This window comes from Carassius carassius, chromosome 24 (genome assembly GCF_963082965.1).
Source record: "Carassius carassius chromosome 24, fCarCar2.1, whole genome shotgun sequence".
In the NCBI taxonomy this organism is placed as follows: domain Eukaryota; kingdom Metazoa; phylum Chordata; class Actinopteri; order Cypriniformes; family Cyprinidae; genus Carassius; species Carassius carassius.
The window spans coordinates 32,136,129-32,148,628 of NC_081778.1; the positions used below are offsets into that span (position 1 = coordinate 32,136,129).

Below are 12,500 nucleotides of genomic sequence, written 5' to 3' on the forward strand. Positions count from 1 at the left end.
AATAAATATTAATTATTCAACAGATAATCCAGGTCCTCTAATTTGATTGGACGAGCGGCGTTCAAACAGTGCTGATCCAGGATTTCTTCAACAGCACTTCATCACATGCACATTCGATATTAATATATCAGAGACGTAATTAAACTTCAGATGAACCACGGCACAAACACACATTGTTATTTATAGGCACCTTTACACTCCTACAATGTAAAAAAATCTATTTCAAAGTTGCATATAAAACCAAGATTATTACAGTCTTTTAGAATAAAATGCTATTTCAGTGCTGTTTCTTTGTTTATTTTATTTTAATTTTATAACTATATTTCTTCTTGAAATTGTAAATCCTTCAAACATATTTAGTTTGTATCTCGAGATATAAACTCAGAAATGCATGATATAAACTTGCAATTCTGAGAAAAGATTCATGATCGTGAGATACAAACTCTTTCTAGTGATTTCTAGTTTGTCTCGCAATTCAGATTTTTTTCTCTAAATTCTGAGTTCACATCCTACAATTCTACAAAAAAATACTATTCAGTCTTTCTACTTAACAAATTTCACATTTAATTCAGTGCGTTACTTGTTGTTTCTTCGTAATTATATTTAACATTATTTTCATTAGATGTTTTAGAACTAAATTGCAGAGAAAAAGTTAATCCTACAAACACATTTACATTAATTTAGCTTTTATCCAAAGTGACATTCAGATGCAGATGTCATGGAATTCTGCAATTTTTGTTTATGTCTCGCACTTCTGATTATTATCTCACAATTCTGATTTATATCGCAATTCAGATTTTTTATCTCGCAATTCTGCATTTGTCTCGCAATTCTGATTAATATCGCAATTCTGATTATTATCTCACAATTCTGATTTATATCGCAATTCAGATTTTTTATCTTGCAATTCTGCATTTGTCTCGCAATTCTGATTTATATCGCAATTCTGATTATTATCTTGCAATTCTGATTATTATCTCACAATTCTGATTTATATCGCAATTCAGATTTTTTTATCTCGCAATTCTGCATTTGTCTCGCAATTCTGAATATTATCTCGAAATTCTGATTTATATCGCAATTCTGATTTTTATCTTGCAATTCTGATTATTATCTCACAATTCTGATTTATATCGCAATTCAGATTTTTTATCTCGCAATTCTGCATTTGTCTCGCAATTCTGATTATTATCTCACAATTCTGATTATTATCTCGCAATTCTGATTTACATCGCAATTCTGATTATTATCTTGCAATTCTGCATTTGTCTCACAATTGTGATTTATATCCTGCAATTCTGATTATTATCTCACATTTCTGATTTATATCGCAATTCAGATTTTTTATCTTGCAATTCTGCATTTGTCTCGCAATTCTGATTATCTCGCAATTCTGATTTATATCGCAATTCTGATTATTATCTTGCAATTCTGATTATTATCTCACAATTCTGATTTATATCGCAATTCAGATTTTTTTATCTCGCAATTCTGCATTTGTCTCGCAATTCTGAATATTATCTCGAAATTCTGATTTATATCGCAATTCTGATTTTTATCTTGCAATTCTGATTATTATCTCACAATTCTGATTTATATCGCAATTCAGATTTTTTATCTCGCAATTCTGCATTTGTCTCGCAATTCTGATTATTATCTCGCAATTCTGATTATTATCTCGCAATTCTGATTATTATCTCGCAATTCTGATTTACATCGCAATTCTGATTATTATCTTGCAATTCTGCATTTGTCTCACAATTGTGATTTATATCTTGCAATTCTGATTTATGTCTCACACTTCTGATTATTATCTTGCAATTCTGATTATTATCTTGCAATTCAGATTTTTTTTATCTCGCAATTCTGCATTTGTCTCACACTTCTGATTATTATCTCGCAATTCTGATTATTATCTCGCAATTCTGATTTTTATCTTGCAATTCTGATTTTAATCTCACAATTCTGGGTTTGTCAAATTGTTCACTTGTTTTTCGTCTCTCTAAAAAAAAAACAATTTTGACTAGCATTTTTTAAATCTGATTTCTAAGTTTACATCTCGCCATTTTTGTTGTTGTTGTTGTTTTGTTTACACAGAAATAACTACTATTCAGTAGTTCCGTGTGTTGTTTGCCGTTTCTTGAGAGATGCAGAGGTTGTTGTTGAAGTTGTTCACTCGGGGTTCATCTCTCCGTGATGGCTTTGTTCTCTGCAGGTGTCTTCATCATCTGCTGGCTTCCTTTCTTCCTGACACACGTTCTGAAGGCTCACTGCGGCAGCTGCTGCATCTCTCCGTCTCTCTACAGCGCCGTCACGTGGCTGGGTTACCTCAACAGCGCCGTCAACCCCGTCATCTACACCACCTTCAACATCGAGTTCCGCAAGGCCTTCATTAAAATCCTGCACTGCTGACAGACAGCAGAGGACTAACTGAACAAAAGAAACTTGTGACATTTGTAAGATAACACTGATCGACAGACACGGTGAAAAGGCTTTGTTTGTGGAACTGATTGTCTGAAACGAGCCGCAGATGTTTAGTCACTCTTTTTACAGAGCTGACATAAAAGAAGTACTCATCTAGAAATGAACGTGTCATCATTTGCTATATATCCAAACCCGTTTTAATTTAGTTCTGTGAAACACAGTTGAGGACACGTTGACATTGCGATCATAAATGTACGGACATTCTGACTTTCTCAAAAATCTGAGTTTACAAATTGCAATTCTATTTATTTGTTTCTTTCACGCAATTCTGGTTTTAATCTCGCAATTCTGCATTTATCTTTTTTCTAATTTGTGATTTATATCTCGCATTTCTGATTTATATTTTTTGCGATTCTGAATTTAAATCTCACAATTCTGATTTATATCTTGCAATTCTGATTTATATCTCGCAATTCTGATTTTTATCGCAATTCAGAGTTTGTCTTGCAATTCTGATTTATATCTTACAATTCTGATTTATGTCTCGCAATTCTGATTTATATCTCGCGATTCAGATTTTTACCTCACATTTCTGATTTTTATCGCAATTCTGCATTTGTCTAGCAATTCTGAATTTAAATCTCGCAATTCTGATTTATATCTCACAATCCTGATTCATATCGCAATTCTGATTTATATCGCAATTCTGATTTTTATCGCAATTCTGATTTTTATCTCGTAATTCTGATTTGTTTCGCAATTCTGCGTTTGTCTCACAATTCTCTGTAATATAAATATATCTCGCAATTCTGACCTTATATCGCAATTCTGTGTTCATCTCAATTCTGACTTAATTCTGCATTTGTCTTGCGATTTTGACTTTATATCTTGCAATTCTAAATTTGTACAACACAGAATTGAGAGATAAAAAAATCGCAATTGCCTCAATAAGTAAGACTCTTTTATAATAAATAAATGGTGTTTTTTGTGCTTTTAGGAGTTTGGCCGTATAAATCACTGTTCATTTTCCTCGTACCAATACAGAAGCTCAGGCATTCTCCTAAACATCTCCATTTGCTTTTCACAGAAAGTCGTACAAGTTTGAACGACATGAGGGTAAGTAAATGATGACAGACTGATCATTTATGGATGAGCTCTGCCTTTAAATCATGTTTTCATTATCGGAGAAGGTCTGTCATGCTGAAAATGGCAATTTATTCCTGTCATAAAGTGTACAATTTAAAGTTACAGTTCACAGAGTGAGTGGAGATAATTTCAGTTCTTTTTTAATCTCCAACCAGTTCAATCACCTTTGAATATTTAAACATGTTTCGGACTGAATGTTTCAGTGGAATCGCTAGTAATGATCTTGATGTAAAGTATACTGATGCTCACCAAATGCAGTTTGCATCTCTGAGAAAGCGCAATCTAACGTGACGTCATGCAGAAGCCCAGAATCTGTACACTGTATGCGGTAAATAACATGATATAAATATTGATGTAAGTATTGAGTCCAATGACATTTTTGTCTTTTACAACACGGCATGATGATGTTCAGTTATTTAACAACCTTACCCTTAAAGATCCATAGATCCTTATAGAGCTCACTAGATTCAAACTGAGCCAGAAGATAGAAAATGGTCACAAGAAACTAAATTATGATTAGTTTCTGGATGTAAAAAAAAAAAATTGATAAAATTAATAACAAAATTTTTTTACAGTATATGTTATATAATTACAGTAAACTTAAGCTGAAACCATAAAAACAAAACAAAAAAAACATTATTTATTCATATATTTCAAGTTATGAAAATGTTTTTGTTTTATTTTAATGGTTTTAATTTTAATGGTTTTAGTTTTTGTTAACTTTAATAACCCTGTCTAAATGATACATAAATAACACTGATATGTTGCAATATTAATTTAGTATCATTGACATACTATTATAGTTTTTATTATTAGTTTTATTATAATTTTTTATTTCCCATTTTCGTTTTGTAGTTTAAAGTTTTATTAATTTTGTTGTTTTTGTCTTTTTTACCAGCTTTTAAATAGTTAAATAAATTAAAAATTATATATTAGGTATAGTAAATTTAGTATATTAGGGTAACCTCAAAAATGAGAAATATTGCATTGGAAACTACCTGAAATAAAATGTATATTTCATTTCAGTTAACATTTATTTGAAGTAGCAATTTTATAATGGTTTAAGTTAACTATAACATCTTATATGTAGACTTAAATGACTGCTGCAACCTTTTAAAGCGGCCTGAGGACTTTAAGTCTCCGGTTTCTTATTCGTTAGCCATCCCTCGCCCGCTAGTGTAATCTGAGGTCTTAACTGAGTTGCTTTAATCTTGTTTTTGCTCTAACTGCTCCCATTACAGATTGCACTTCCAGCACCTCACGGTCCAATCCTGTAATGTGATCGGCAGGTAAAAACCCTCTTGGGGTGCAACAGGATTCAAACCTCAGAATGCATGCAAACACACATTTTCCATGTGAGCTCACCTAATACTTGTCACCATTTATCAAATATACGAAAGTCTTCAACAAATGTGCAAATCAACCAACAGTGCTAAATGCATGATATTTGATCCGCAGCGGTCATTAACCCTCATGCTGAGTCACTGGCTTCGTGTTGTTTTGTGAACCGTCGGTCGCAGTATATCTTACTCTCAGTCGATCAACTCTGACCCCGTCTAACAACAATCAGCATGCATTTTTCATCAGCCTATCCGTTACAGCCGGACTGCTCTTCACAAACTTCCCGAGACTCCAGCTGAAGCTTTAGACTCAATGCAAACCCATGCAATGTTGTTGAAATAGATGAAGCGAAGGACAAGATCGCAGGCGAGGTGAAACACAATGAAACAGGCCGTGCATCTCTGCGGATTTAACGGATGGTGTATGCAGAGCGTTGCACCTCGGCTCTTCTTCTCTTGACACTCATCGCAGGTTTTTTGACTTTTTGGTTATTCAAGTGTCTTCTTTTGTTTGGAGGCGGAAGAAAAGAATGGCCTCGTGTCTTTGAATGCATGAGCTGACACTGCAGACATAAACGATGGCTTGTGCTCAGGTAAGGACAATAGGCTCTAGGTGTTTGTAACAATTCATCAAAACATTTTAAAGAAACTGCCACTGTGAGTTTGCATTCACTGAAAAGCAGCTGTAGCACATTCACCATGTAGAGGTGTTGAATTAAATACTTTTTCATGTCTTGCTTAAAGGGATAGTTCACCCAAAAATGAAAATGCTGTCATGATTTACTCCCCCTCGTGTCCTTACAAACCTGTACGAGTTTCTGTCCTCTGTTGAACACAAAAGAAGATATATTGAAGAATGTTGGCTTTCAAATAGTTGCTGGTAGCCATAGACTTCGACAGGGAAAAAGTAAATGGCTACCGTCATCTTTTTGAGTGCCAACATTCATCATTCATCAAGTATTTTCTCCAATAGTTTAGTGTTTCTGTGACTTTCCAAAAGAGGGGAAACATATAACAGATAACATTGCAAAATCTATGATGATGATAATAACTGTGGCAATGCATTTGTGAAAGGGTGCATCGTCTCAACCAATGGGGTGAGTTTGGGGGTGGGACTATGTTTAACTGACCAATGGCAGATGGAGGAGTGTTCAGGGAAACTGTTTGAAAACAATCACTATTTTTACAGTACTGTTTGGAATGCTGAAATATTACTTATTTTAATTAATTATTATTAATTTAATTTTGTTGCTAGTACCTTATGTAAAACATGGAACATATTTTGTAGAACAAAATTAAATAAAAGGTTAATACTAGAGAAGTAATTGCATCCTTTCTCCTTTATATATATAATATACCTTTTAAAAATAAAAAAGCATGCAAAAAAGTCTCCCAGTGCAAGTGTTCATTTTATATTTTAGTCACCAGCAACAGTTTACGTTTTAACTAAATTAAGTCTTACTATAATTGTGTCAGCTCAAAACTATATGTAAAAAAACTGTCTATAGAGTGTCCAGGCCTGATGATAACTGACCTTTGACCTTTAGGGTTCCTATAACATCAGTCTGGAAAAGGACAAGCGTGAGCCTCTGCAGACCTTCCCATCATGCCCTCATGACTCCACTGGCTCTCCTCCAGATCTGCTCTTAAACACGGCTCTTCCTCTGCTCATGGCTCCAGTGATGACTGACACGCCACTCACCCTGATTCCTGGATCTGCTACGAAAAGCTCCATTTCTCAGAGTCTCACAGACGTGGCTCCTCAGTTGGCAGTGCTGCCTCTGTATGGAGCAGGAAGTGCCTCCATGACGTTTCCTGTCCGTCCTGTGACGCTGACCGAGACTGCGCACCCACAGGTCTCTGCTGGTTGTGTCCAGCTGCTGGGGGTCTCTGAACTGGCCCCGTACACGCTGTCAGCACTCATGCCACATCTGTTAAACCCTCCTGAGAGAGACTCCTGTGTCCTCACCGACCCTAAAACCACAGCCAAAGAAGAAGAGATCAGCATAAAGGACGCAGACATTAGTGCCTCTAAAAACCCTGCTACTGATGAGACGGGTGAGATAGATGGATGGATAGATAAATAGATGGACAGATGGATGGACAGATAGATAAAAAGATGGATGGATAGATAAATAGATGGACAGATGGACGGACAGATAGATAAAAAGAAAGATGGATAGATAAATAGATGGACAGATAGATAAAGACGGATGGATGGATAAATAGATGGACAGATGCACGACCAGATAGATAAAAAGATAGATGGATGGATAAATAGATGGACAGATAGATAAAAAGACGGATGGATAGATAAATGGATGGACAGATGCACGACCAGATAGATAAAAAGATGGATGGATAGATAAATACATGGACAGATGGACGGACAGATAGATAAAAAGACGGATGGATAGATAAATAGATGGACAGATAGATAAAAAGAAAGATGGATGGATAAATAGATGGACAGATAGATAAAAAGAAAGATGGATAGATAAATAGATGGACAGATGGACGGACAGATAGATAAAAAGACGGATGGATAGATAAATAGATGGACAGATAGATAAAAAGATAGATGATAGATAAATAGATGGAAAGATGCACGGAGAGATCGATAAAAAGACGGATGGATAGATAAATAGATGGACAGATGGATGGACAGATAGATAAAAAGATGGATGGATAGATAAATAGATGGACAGATGGACGGACAGATAGATAAAAAGAAAGATGGATAGATAAATAGATGGACAGATAGATAAAGACGGATGGATGGATAAATAGATGGACAGATGCACGACCAGATAGATAAAAAGATGGATGGATAGATAAATAGATGGACAGATGGACGGACAGATAGATAAAAAGACGGATGGATAGATAAACAGATGGACAGATAGATAAAAAGAAAGATGGATGGATAAATAGATGGACAGATAAATAAAAAGAAAGATGGATAGATAAATAGATGGACAGATGGACGGACAGATAGATAAAAAGACGGATGGATAGATAAATAGATGGACAGATAGATAAAAAGATGGATGATAGATAAATAGATGGAAAGACGGATGGATAGATAAATAGATGGACAGATAGATAAAAAGATGGATGATAGATAAATAGATGGAAAGAGTCACGGAGAGATCGATAAAAAGACGGATGGATAGATAAATAGATGGACAGATGGACGGACAGATAGATAAAAAGAAAGATGGATAGATAAATAGATGGACAGATGGACGGACAGATAGATAAAAAGACGGATGGATAGATAAATAGATGGACAGATAGATAAAAAGATGGATGATAGATAAATAGATGGAAAGACGGATGGATAGATAAATAGATGGACAGATAGATAAAAAGATGGATGATAGATAAATAGATGGAAAGATGCACGGAGAGTTTGATAAAAAGACGGATGTATAGATAAATAGATGGACGACAGATAGATAAAAAGACGGATGGATAGATAAATAGATGGACAGATGGACGGACAGATAGATAAAAAGACGGATGGATAGATAAATAGATGTACAGATAGATAAAAAGACAGATGGATGGATAAATAGATGGACAGATAGATAAAAAGAAAGATGGATAGATAAATAGATGGACAGATGCACGACCAGATAGATAAAAAGATGGATGGATAGATAAATAGATGTACAGATAGATAAAAAGATGGATGATAGATAAATAGATGGAAAGATGCACGGAGAGATCGATAAAAAGACAGATGGATAGATAAATAGATGGACAGATGGACGGACAGATAGATAAAAAGACGGATGGATAGATAAATAGATGGACAGATGCACGACCAGATAGATAAAAAGACAGATGGATAGATAAATAGATGGACAGATAGATAAAAAGAAAGATGAATAGATAAATAGATGGACAGATAGATAAAAGGAAAGATGGATAGATAAATAGATGGACAGATGGATGGACAGACAGATAAAAAGACGGATGGATAGATAAATAGATGGACAGATAGATAAAAAGAAAGATGGATGGATAAATAGATGGACAGATAGATAAAAAGAAAGATGGATAGATAAATAGATGTACAGATGGATGGACAGACAGATAAAAAGACGGATGGATAGATAAATAGATGGACAGATAGATAAAAAGAAAGATGGATGGATAAATAGATGGACAGATAGATAAAAAGAAAGATGGATAGATAAATAGATGTACAGATGGATGGACAGACAGATAAAAAGACGGATGGATAGATAAATAGATGGACAGATAGATAAAAAGAAAGATGGATGGATAAATAGATGGACAGATAGATAAAAAGAAAGATGGATAGATAAATAGATGTACAGATGGATGGACAGACAGATAAAAAGACGGATGGATAGATAAATAGATGGACAGATAGATAAAAAGAAAGATGAATAGATAAATAGATGGACAGATAGATAAAAAGAAAGATGGATAGATAAATAGATGGACAGATGGATGGACAGACAGATAAAAAGACGGATGGATAGATAAATAGATGGACAGATAGATAAAAAGAAAGATGGATGGATAAATAGATGTACAGATAGATAAAAAGACGGATGGATGGATAAATAGATGGACAGATAGATAAAAAGAAAGATGGATAGATAAATAGATGGACAGATGGATGGACAGATAGATAAAAAGAAAGATGGATGGATAAATAGATGGACAGATGGACGGACAGATAGATAAAAAGACGGATGGATAGATAAATAGATGTACAGATAGATAAAAAGAAAGATGGATGGATAAATAGATGGACAGATAGATAAAAAGAAAGATGGATAGATAAATAGATGTACAGATGGATGGACAGACAGATAAAAAGACGGATGGATAGATAAATAGATGGACAGATAGATAAAAAGAAAGATGAATAGATAAATAGATGGACAGATAGATAAAAGGAAAGATGGATAGATAAATAGATGGACAGATGGATGGACAGACAGATAAAAAGACGGATGGATAGATAAATAGATGGACAGATAGATAAAAAGAAAGATGGATGGATAAATAGATGGACAGATAGATAAAAGGAAAGATGGATAGATAAATAGATGGACAGATGGATGGACAGACAGATAAAAAGATGGATGGATAGATAAATAGATGGAAAGATGCACGGAGAGATCGATAAAAAGACAGATGGATAGATAAATAGATGGACAGATGGACGGACAGATAGATAAAAAGACGGATGGATAGATAAATAGATGGACAGATGGATGGACAGATAGATAAAAAGACAGATGGATAGATAAATAGATGGACAGATGGATGGACAGATAGATAAAAAGACGGATGGATAGATAAATAGATGGACAGATGCACGACCAGATAGATAAAAAGACAGATGGATAGATAAATAGATGGACAGATAGATAAAAAGAAAGATGAATAGATAAATAGATGGACAGATAGATAAAAGGAAAGATGGATAGATAAATAGATGGACAGATGGATGGACAGACAGATAAAAAGACAGATGGATAGATAAATAGATGGACAGATAGATAAAAAGAAAGATGGATGGATAAATAGATGGACAGATAGATAAAAAGAAAGATGGATAGATAAATAGATGTACAGATGGATGGACAGACAGATAAAAAGACGGATGGATAGATAAATAGATGGACAGATAGATAAAAAGAAAGATGAATAGATAAATAGATGGACAGATAGATCAAAAGAAAGATGGATAGATAAATAGATGGACAGATGGATGGACAGATAGATAAAAAGAAAGATGGATAGATAAATAGATGAATGGACAAAAGGACAGATAGATAGACAGATGATTGATTGTTCATGTTATAATTCCCAGACTCTTGTGTTTTTTCCTCGCAGATGTCTCCGGGATCAGACTCGGTTGGTCACGTCTGGTGTTAATCACGACCCTCATCCCCATCTTCATCATCCTCACCGTCTGCATCGCTGTCACAGGTACACACTCCCTCAGTAACACCAGGTGCACTCATAAACCAGTGGAAACAGACGGATAACACACTGCTTTCCCTCTTTAGTGAAGTTTGTGAGCTTCCCGAACAAAGAGCGAGACATTGACCCCCCTGCTGGTGGCTCACAGAACTGCACCCTCTCACCCTCGCCCTTCTATTCGGTCAAATATCCAGCTAATGACACCGTCAGCATTCCCTCGGGTATATCATGTACACTTGATTTTAAGATGTATGCTCTCTTCATCTCCTGAGTGAACTCGATTTACTTGGTCTTTGTCGCTCAGATTGCTCCGTGGCAATGAATGCTGGGTCTCGTGGGACACGTATTGTTGGTGGTAAGGAGGCTGTGAAGGGTCAGTGGGGTTGGCAGACCAGTTTACAATGGCGGGGCAGACACGTGTGTGGAGGAGCCATCGCCAGCCCTCGCTGGGTCATCACTGCCGCCCACTGCTTCATGCAGTGAGTAAGAGACGACAGACGGTGATTGTGAGGCATTCTCACGCCGCTCATCTCTATGTCCGTGTGTTTATCAGATATGGCATGAAGATGGAGTCAGACTGGATCGTGGTGGTTGATACCGTGAGCATCTCAGATGCATCTCAGGGCAAACGTTACCTCATACTACAGATACACCAGCACACAGGATTCTCACAGGACAACAACGACTACGACCTGTGTCTGCTGCGCACACACACAGAGATGGAGACGGGAGGTGAGCTCACTCACTTACACTAATCAGGCAGAAAGGAGAAGTGCTTGTTTCTTCATCAGATTTGGGGGAATCTTGCATTGCATGACTAGCTCTGCAGTGAATGGGTGCCGTCAGAATGAGAGTCTGATAAAAACACCACAATAATCCACAGCACTCCAGTCCATCAGTTAACATCTGGAGAAGACAATCCAGCATTAAGACGCCTTTAACTAAAACACATAGAGTCTATAATCCATAATAACACTTCCTCCAGTGAAACAGTGTTCTGGTCTGAATCAGGAGAGAAATCTGCACAGATCAAGCAGCGTTTGTGGCCGGATTTTGATGCGAGAGACAACAGCAGATGCACTTTTTCACTGAAGGGAGTGTTGTGATGTCCTTATAAGCTGTTTGGACTCTCATTCTGACGGCACCCATTCACTGCAGAGCAAGTGCTGCAAAGCTACATTCCTCCAAATCTGACGAAGAAACAATCTCAGCCTGATCTCTGATGACCTAAGGGTGAACACATTTTCAACTAACATTCATTTTTAGGTTATCTTTTCTTTAAATACAAGATGGAAATACATTCCATCTAAACCGACTGTATTTGCTTCGAAAGACACAAGACGTGAGTTCAGTAGTCAAACATCTGTCTGTCAAGCTCAAAAGATGTGTGCTGTATGAACAGCCCTTATTGTGCTCATTTTTCTAAACAATATTTTTGTTAATCAAAATACAAAATAGGTTTCGCCATCCAATCCATTCTTGATGGATAAAATCAAGTACTATCCTACGTTCTCTCTCATTAAATATCAGGAATAGGCTCTTAAATGCTACACTAGGCAGGAGGTTTCTTACCGTGTTGACTGTTGTTTAGATGGCGTGAGACCCGTGTGT

At 35.9% G+C, this 12,500-nt stretch overlaps 2 protein-coding genes and 1 long non-coding RNA gene across 3 annotated transcripts in view; 2 read left to right on the forward strand and 1 right to left on the reverse strand.

Moving 5' to 3' along the window:
* Positions 1-2,598, forward strand: part of drd2l (dopamine receptor D2 like) — a 25,802-nt gene extending 23,204 nt beyond the window's left edge. Inside the window, exon 8 of the mRNA XM_059508598.1 lies at positions 2,216-2,598. Within this exon, the coding sequence (XP_059364581.1) occupies positions 2,216-2,412 (197 nt within the window). The 3' untranslated portion in view covers positions 2,413-2,598. The remainder of the gene's footprint in view (positions 1-2,215) is intronic.
* A 1,923-nt stretch (positions 2,599-4,521) lies between these two features.
* LOC132103466 (trypsin-1-like) overlaps positions 4,522-12,500 on the forward strand; it is an 18,111-nt gene continuing 10,132 nt past the window's right edge. The window contains exons 1-7 of the mRNA XM_059508596.1: positions 4,522-5,503; positions 6,458-6,968; positions 10,800-10,895; positions 10,976-11,110; positions 11,194-11,368; positions 11,443-11,621; positions 12,481-12,500. The exon at positions 12,481-12,500 is cut by the window's right edge and continues 76 nt beyond it. Of these exons, the coding sequence (XP_059364579.1) occupies positions 5,489-5,503; positions 6,458-6,968; positions 10,800-10,895; positions 10,976-11,110; positions 11,194-11,368; positions 11,443-11,621; positions 12,481-12,500 (1,131 nt within the window). The 5' untranslated portion in view covers positions 4,522-5,488. The remainder of the gene's footprint in view (positions 5,504-6,457; positions 6,969-10,799; positions 10,896-10,975; positions 11,111-11,193; positions 11,369-11,442; positions 11,622-12,480) is intronic.
* LOC132103469 (uncharacterized) overlaps positions 6,761-12,500 on the reverse strand; it is a 20,624-nt gene continuing 14,884 nt past the window's right edge. The window contains exon 3 of the long non-coding RNA XR_009423390.1: positions 6,761-6,884. This is a non-coding gene — a long non-coding RNA (uncharacterized LOC132103469). The remainder of the gene's footprint in view (positions 6,885-12,500) is intronic.